The sequence below is a fragment of the Propithecus coquereli genome, unplaced genomic scaffold (genome assembly GCF_000956105.1).
Source record: "Propithecus coquereli isolate 6110/MARCELLA unplaced genomic scaffold, Pcoq_1.0 Scaffold111, whole genome shotgun sequence".
Taxonomy (NCBI): Eukaryota; Metazoa; Chordata; class Mammalia; order Primates; family Indriidae; genus Propithecus; species Propithecus coquereli.
In genome coordinates, this window is record NW_012135081.1 from 4026022 (window position 1) to 4033579 (window position 7558).

Sequence of the window (7558 nt, forward strand, 5' to 3'; positions counted from 1 at the left end):
CCAGTATAGATGGAATAGAGGAGAATGGTAGGGGATGAGGTCAGAGGAGTGGCAGAGGGCCAGAGGAGAAAGAGTTTTGTAGGCCATTATAAAGATTTTGGCTTTTACCTTTAGTGAGATGAGAAGACATTGTAGGCTCTTGAGGAGGTAATACTGAGGCTGGGGAGAGGTTAAATAACTCTTCCAAGGTAAGACAGCTAGTAAGTGGCAGAAAGAGGGAGTTCAACTCCAGGAATAAAGTTCTTATGCTGAAGTTCCCTATGCTGCCACTGAACTTTAGCCTTCTTTATTTCGGCACTGCTCTCCTGTGACTTCAAAGGAACTGGGACACTGAGAAGTTATGTGGCTTGCCCAAGGCCACACAGCTGGTAAGTGACAGGGGTAGGATTGGAGCCTTACTCTGTCCGCAGCCAGAAAACAAGTTCTTTACATCACACCGCCTCCCTCAGGTGTCTGGACCTACTGACTTCTTGCCTGGAGGTCCCTGCAGTGGGAGAAGAGGCAAACCAAGGAACCCGTCTCTGCTGTGTTCCTTAGGAAGCTCCAGCCCCTGCCTCTACGGGGCTGCGCGCATCTTTCCCAGGAGAAAGATGAGCCTTTATTTCGGGGTGGCCCCGCAGGTATCCACGAATCGGAGGACCGGGAGGGCAGCAGGCGAAGCCACCCGGAGCAGCAACTGGCACTGTTTCTAGTCGCCCACTTCCCCTCCCAGGGCGTCCGGCGTTCTGCGCCGGACTCCTGGAACAGGAAGGCGGGGCATGGGCGGAGTTTTAGCGCCGCGCCCCCGTCACGTGACGGGGCCATCATGGCGGCGGCCAGAGGTTTGCCCGGTTCCCGGAAGCAGGCTGCGAGGGGCGGGCGTGCTGGTGGAACCCGAGCGGGAGCCGGAGCCAGAGCAGGGAGGGCGGTCCGGCGGCCTGGAGCCGGACGTGTCCGGAGCGACCCCGCAGACCGGGGCAGCGGGTGAGACGGGGTCTGGGCGAGGCGCGAGTGGGCGTGGCAGCTCTGGGCGGGGGCTAGGGAACGCGGGGGGGGGGGTGCCAGTGACCCGGAGGAAGGGGAATCTGAGATGCACGCGCATGACCCTAAAGCAACTCGAGAGGCCTGCGTTGGCGGGAGGGATACCTGGAACAGAGGACGACACACTGAGACCAACAACGGGCTCCCCAGCGAGGATGGGAGGTAATAGCAGGAAGTGTGCAGAAGCTGCTGTGGAGAAGGGCAGCAGCCCCTTTAGAACTTTACGGACCAGGATTTTTGAAGGGGTTCCCTCTTTGCTATACCAGGCAAGGGTGGGGCGAAAGCTCAGTCCTCTCCCCTCGCCTATTACTCCTCCCTGCCCCACAGTGTTCTAGGAGACATTTCTGGTGGGGCCACTCCTCCCATCCACCCAACTGGTCCCTCCGGTTTGAGATCTGGGGGAGCTGGGGGAGCGGAGTTGGCAGGGGGTTGGGTGGAGCTGTCATTGCTTAGATACCCAGCCCCTTGACTGTGCTACTGGGGCAATGGATGTGACTCTGACACTCCCTCTCTCCCCAGGTCGTCTGGGGGCCTACCATGCTGGTTACTGCCTACCTCGCTTTTATAGGCCTCCTGGCCTCTTGTCTGGGGCTGGAGCTGTCAAGATGCCGGGCTAAGCCCCCTGGAAGGGCCTGCAGCAATCCTTCTTTCATTCGGTTTCAACTGGACTTCTATCAGGTCTACTTCCTGGCCCTAGCAGCTGACTGGCTCCAGGCCCCCTATCTCTATAAACTCTATCAGCATTACTACTTCCTGGAGGGTCAAATTGCTATCCTCTATGTCTGTGGCCTTGCCTCCACTGTTCTCTTTGGCCTTGTGGCCTCCTCCCTTGTGGATTGGCTGGGTCGCAAGAAGTCTTGTGTCCTCTTCTCCCTCACTTACTCTCTGTGCTGTTTAACCAAACTCTCTCAGGACTACTTTGTGTTGCTGGTGGGCAGAGCACTTGGTGGGCTGTCCACAGCCCTGCTCTTCTCAGCTTTCGAGGCCTGGTACATCCATGAGCACGTGGAACGGCATGACTTCCCTGCAGAGTGGATCCCAGCTACTTTTGCCCGAGCTGCCTTCTGGAACCATGTGCTGGCTATAGTGGCAGGTGTGGCAGCTGAGGCCGTGGCTAGCTGGATGGGGCTGGGGCCTGTAGCGCCCTTTGTGGCCGCCATTCCTCTCCTGGCTCTGGCTGGGGCCCTGGCCCTTCGCAACTGGGGGGAGAACTATGACCGACAGCGTGCCTTCTCAAGGACCTGTGCAGGGGGCCTGCGCTGCCTCCTATCGGACCGCCGCGTGCTGCTGTTAGGCACCATACAAGCCCTTTTTGAGAGTGTCATCTTCATCTTTGTCTTCCTCTGGACACCTGTGCTGGACCCACATGGGGCCCCATTGGGCATTGTCTTCTCCAGCTTCATGGCAGCCAGCCTGCTCGGCTCTTCCCTGTATCGCATTGCCACCTCCAAGAGGTACCACCTTCAGCCCATGCACCTACTCTCCCTTGCTGTCCTCATCGTCGTCTTCTCTCTCTTCATGTTGACTTTCTCCACCAGCCCAGGCCAGGAGAGTCCAGTGGAGTCCTTCATAGCCTTTCTACTTATTGAGTTGGCCTGTGGGCTATACTTTCCCAGCATGAGCTTCCTACGGAGAAAGGTCATCCCTGAGACAGAGCAAGCTGGTGTACTCAACTGGTTCCGGGTGCCCCTGCACTTACTGGCCTGCTTAGGACTCCTTGTCCTCCATGACAGTGATCGAAAAACAGGCACTCGGAATATGTTCAGCATCTGCTCTGCCGTCATGGTGATGGCTCTGCTGGCAGTGGTGGGACTCTTCACCGTGGTAAGGCACGATGCTGAGCTGCGGGTGCCCTCACCCACTGGGGAGCCCTATGCTCCTGAACTCTAACCCTGTTCCAGGACAAGGCACCTGGGATGAACTTGAATCCCACCTCTCCAGGGTTGTATAGATTTCTCTGTGACTGATTTTGTGACTCTTTCCTGCAGCCTCTCCTGCCAGTGCTTTGTCTTGGGGAGGACATGGAGGTAATGGACTGGAAAGAAGGTGCCAAAAGTTGCCTCTGTGTTACTCCCTTTCCCCTTCCCATTTAAAAATAAACACTTTTAACTGATCATTGATTTGATTTACTCATCCTCACCTGTGGCTACCTCAGTAGTTTCTGGTGAGTGCGCAGCTGGAGTTTTTGAGATGGGATTTTGAGGTAGGATTACCAGTAAAAGGTTTATATTTCTAACCTCTCTTAGATTGTCTGCAGCTCAAACTGGGAGCTGTGGAATTGCTTTTCAGCTGAACTGTGTGGGAAGGACCTGAGTCTCCTAGGTCCTCCACATCTCTCTGTTGTGGGACAGGCACCCTCCCTAGTTGTCAAGCAAAACCCTTGCTCCACATCCAGGGCAAGACAATCTCTGGAGCATGTGGGGTAAATGCCCAGTATGCCAGGCCACTGAGCAAAAATTCCAGAGACTTGGGCTGCTGCTGTGACCATCCCTTGGGCAAACCCAGAGCCCTTCCTACAGGAATAAGCTTGCAGCTCAACACATACGTGCTGCCTGCCCTCTGCCTCTGTGGCTATGAATGTACCATTTGTCCAGCTTCATCTGAGTCCACCAGGTCCTGTATCCCTGCATGAAACCTAAATGAAGAGCTGCCAAGGGAAGAGAACAGTCAATGGCTAAGGGATTGGGACATCTTGTCTGTACCTGATTCTTGTCTGTAGGTGATTCTTCCCTACCCAGCCTGAGTGAGGGTGAGGGAGCCATCAGGGCAGGAAGCAGTACCAGTGAGCCAGTTCTGTGGGCCCCTCCCTGCCTCACCTCTGATTATATCTGCCTTTTCTCCTCCCACCAAAACCTGGGCTTCTCAGGGGAAGCGGAGCCAGCTTTAAGAAAGGTGGGGATTGGCTGGGCGTGGTGGCTCACGCCCATAATCCTAGCACTCTGGGAGGCTGAGGCAGGAGCATTGCTTGAGCTCAGGAGTTCAAGACCAGCCTGAGCAAGGAAAAGAAAGGAAAAAAAAAAAACCCAGTGGGGTGTTGCAGTGTGGGCCTGTAGTCCCAGCTACCCAAGAGGCTGAGGCAGAGGGATGGCTTAAGCCCAGGCGTCAGAGGTTGCAGGGAGCTATAATGACACCACTGCACAATACCCAGGGCAGCAGAATGAGACTGTCCTAACAAAAACAAACAAGGCAACTGAACACCCCTCCTCCCAACCTCCCACCCCTTCAATAAAAATTTTTTTAAAAAGGTAGGGGGGGAGGGGGGGTAAGGGCAACATATGTAACCTAAACATCTGTACCCCCATAATATGCTGAAATAAAAAAAAAAAAAAGGGTAGGGCCGGGCGCGGTCGCTCACGCCTGTAATCCTAGCACTCTGGGAGGCCGAGACGGTGGATCGTTTGAGCTCAGGAGTTCGAAACCAGCCTGAGCAAGAGTGAGACCCCGTCTCTACTAAAAATAGAAAGAAATTAATCGGACAACTAAAAATATGTAGAAAAAATTAGCCGGGCATGGTGGCGCATGCCTGTAGTCCCAGCTAATCAGGAGGCTGAGGCAGAAGGACTGCTTGAGTCCAGGAGTTTGAGGTTGCTGTGAGCTAGGCTGACGCCACGGCACTCTAGCCCGGGCAACACAGTGAGACCCTGTCTCAAAAAAAAAAAAAAAAGAAAGGGTAGGGATAGAGGGAAGGTAAGCTCAAGGGTATGTCCTGGAATGTGCTTGAGATGGGCATGGGGGACCCACCTGTTCTGGAAAGAGGTTGACAGCCTTTCCTTGGATCCCAGACTACTTCCCAGACAGGAAGATGCAAGATGTTCAGAGACCTGCAGGTCCCAACCTGTGTGGAGAGATAGTATCAGCTGGTGCTGAAGGAATGCAGGGTGGAAGGGCTTCTGCGGGGTGAGGCTAAGGGGAGGAATGGATGGTGGTCTCAGGTCCCTACCCACAGCAGAAAAGTCACATGTTTCCCCTGCAAAGCTGCAGGGAATAGAGGTTGAGGTTAAGCACAAAAAACAGATATCTTTTCCTTTTCCTCCTCTCATCATCTTGAGACTGAAGACAGAGTCTGTTGTAATAACTCCACTTCCTCTTTCTGCCCTGGACCTAGATATATTTTATAGTTATTTGCAGACTTTCCGTCTCCTTCTATCATACTGTGATCTTGAGGGGAGGAGGAAACTGTCTTACTCACCTTTGTCTCCCCTATATATACACACAAGTTGGTGCTTTGCCCATGACTGTGCTTGGTACATATCTGGAGAGGAGACAGGCTGGTTCACACCTGGGTTTTCAAGAACCGCCCATTTGGGAAGTGTGTTAGACTAGAATCTAGAGCCTAGTAAATGATTTGTTGTTTTGGATGACAGTAATTATTTACTGTTGGAACCATGCCGGGGGGAGGGGGGAACATCACATTCCTGAGTGATATGGAAATGGGGGGTAGGGGAGACAGACTAATGAGATTCCTTTAGCTTTGTCTTTGCTGAGCTTGCTTCAGAGGGGCCGGTGGCAGATAGAGTGGAGGTGGTTCTTTCCTGTTGGACTCAGTGTGTTAAGAGCTGGAAAGGATCTTAGGGATTGTCCATTTGGCCTTAAATGTATTTTTTAGCCATCACCTACTATAAGGCATGCATCCTATTGCAAGGTGCTGATGAAATTTTTTTTACTCGAGGAAAATCCACTGAAAGCAAGTGAATTTCCTAAGGGCATGTGGCAAAACTGAGACTAAACTTTGCCTCATGCTGCCAACTCATTGCCCCCCATGACACGTGCTGCCTGTGTCCCATGGGCCTTCGCCTACCTGCCTTTTAGTCTCTAGCCCTGCTGCCCCATCCCAAGCTCTGTCCCTGGAGAAGGGCAAGAGAATGGGAGCATTTGGCCATCTGGTCCACTTTTGGTTATCTCTCCATATGGTTCAAATGAGGGATTGGTTCATCCGGTGCTTGCTCTGCAAAACGCTGCTCATGATGCTCCAGAAAGACAGCATAGGGAAGCGGCCAAGACTGTGGATCCAGAGCCTGACTGTCGGGTTCAAATCTGGCTCCACCACTCTGTGCCTCAGTTTCCTCATCTGTAAAATGGGGAGGATAGCATAGTTTCAACCCCTTAGGGCTCTCATGAGGATTAAATACAGTATTGTATTTGAGTGCTTAGAATAGTCCTTGGCCCACAGTATAAGCGCTACATAAATGTTTGCTTTTATATTTTATTTTTTAACTTTTCCAATCCAGCTGAGCTAGCTGGATTTGGGTGTGAGAATGAGTGGATGGAGCTGTACTGGAGTGTAGTACTTTCCAACACATCCCAGTGATTGGGGGATTCCCAACAGTGTTTATCCTCAGTCCTCGCCCAGATGGAAGTATCAAGCTGAGACGCCTTCTACTTTGGGGTATGTGAGCAACTGAGTTGGGTGTCAGTATGTTCCACTTGAACTCATTTCCTCTTCCTCGAGTGGGAAGGTCAGCTTGGGGTCAGGCTGGATAGCACACTACCATCTTTCACTAAGAGGCTCCTGATTTTCTGAATTTCCATCTGGCTGGATACATGATTATTTGATTTGGAGCTTTTAAGTGATCCTAAGAAGAGAAAGAGAAACATCCCAAGGAACCAGGAGCCAATGGACAAGGAGGCAGGAGAATTGGGGCATGCAGACAGTACTGGGTTCTAAGGACTGGAGTATGACCTTTTCCTGGAAATCTAGTCCCTGCCCTGGGAAGGGAGGGGCTGTTCCCAGCTAAAGATCAGCTGGGTCTAGGTTCTACTCCCAATTGCTCTGTCCCTAACCCCAATCCCTTGGCCCTCCCTGTCCCTTTTATTATTTTCTGCTACCACTTCCCTACAGAACCACAGGTCTGTAAAACAAAAGTTTGTCATGCTTAGGATCAGATCTGATGTCATAAAAATACCTCACATTTGCTTTAAAGTTTTCAAAAATGTTTAAATTTTATTAATTTTTTCACATCAGAGATGGGTAATGTGCCGACGTTGTAACAAGGTTTGAGGAAGACACTTGGCACCTCTCATAAATTCACAGGAAAATCCAATCATCATGCTTATGAACTACAAAAGGACTTACTTTAAGGTTTTGTTTTTTGTTTATAATTTTTTTGGTGTTTTTAGAGGCAAGGTCTCACTCTATTGCCCAGGCTGGAATGTAGTAGCCCAATCATAGCTCACTGTAACCTTGAATTCCTGGACTCAAGTGATCATCCTGCCTCAGCCTCCTGGGTAGCTAGGACTACAGCCATCTACAGCCATACGACACTTACTTGTTTTACAAATGTTTTTTTTTTTTTCTTTCTTTTTGACAGAGTCTTGCCCTGTTGCCTGGGCTAGAGTGCTGTGGCATCAGCCTAGCTCACAGCAACCTCAAACACCTGGGCTCAAGCGATCCTCCTGCCTCAGCCTCCTAGTAGCTGGGATTACATGTGTGAGCCACCAGCCCGGCTAATTTTTTTTGTTGACTGGCTGTTTTTTTCTGTTTTTAGTAGAGATGGGGTCTTGCTCTTGCTCAGGCTGGTCTCAAACTCCTGACCTCAAA

The 7558-nt window shown here is 51.6% G+C and overlaps 1 protein-coding gene across 4 annotated transcripts; it reads left to right on the plus strand.

Annotated features, from left to right (window-relative positions):
* Positions 1-774: 774 nt before the first annotated feature.
* Positions 775-3136, plus strand: MFSD5 (major facilitator superfamily domain containing 5). 4 transcript variants are annotated; one of them, XM_012654475.1, is made up of 3 exons: positions 775-963; positions 1540-2474; positions 2559-3133. In XM_012654475.1, exons 2-3 carry the CDS (start codon positions 1558-1560, stop codon positions 2908-2910), a joined length of 1269 nt encoding a protein of 422 aa, XP_012509929.1. In that variant the 5' UTR covers positions 775-963; positions 1540-1557; the 3' UTR covers positions 2911-3133. The 4 variants fall into 4 exon arrangements, with proteins under 4 accessions (XP_012509929.1, XP_012509910.1, XP_012509920.1 ...); XM_012654466.1 differs by adding an exon at positions 1092-1182 and having other exon boundaries at positions 905-963; positions 1540-3136; XM_012654456.1 differs by having other exon boundaries at positions 1540-3136.
* The last annotated feature ends 4422 nt before the right edge of the window (positions 3137-7558 follow it).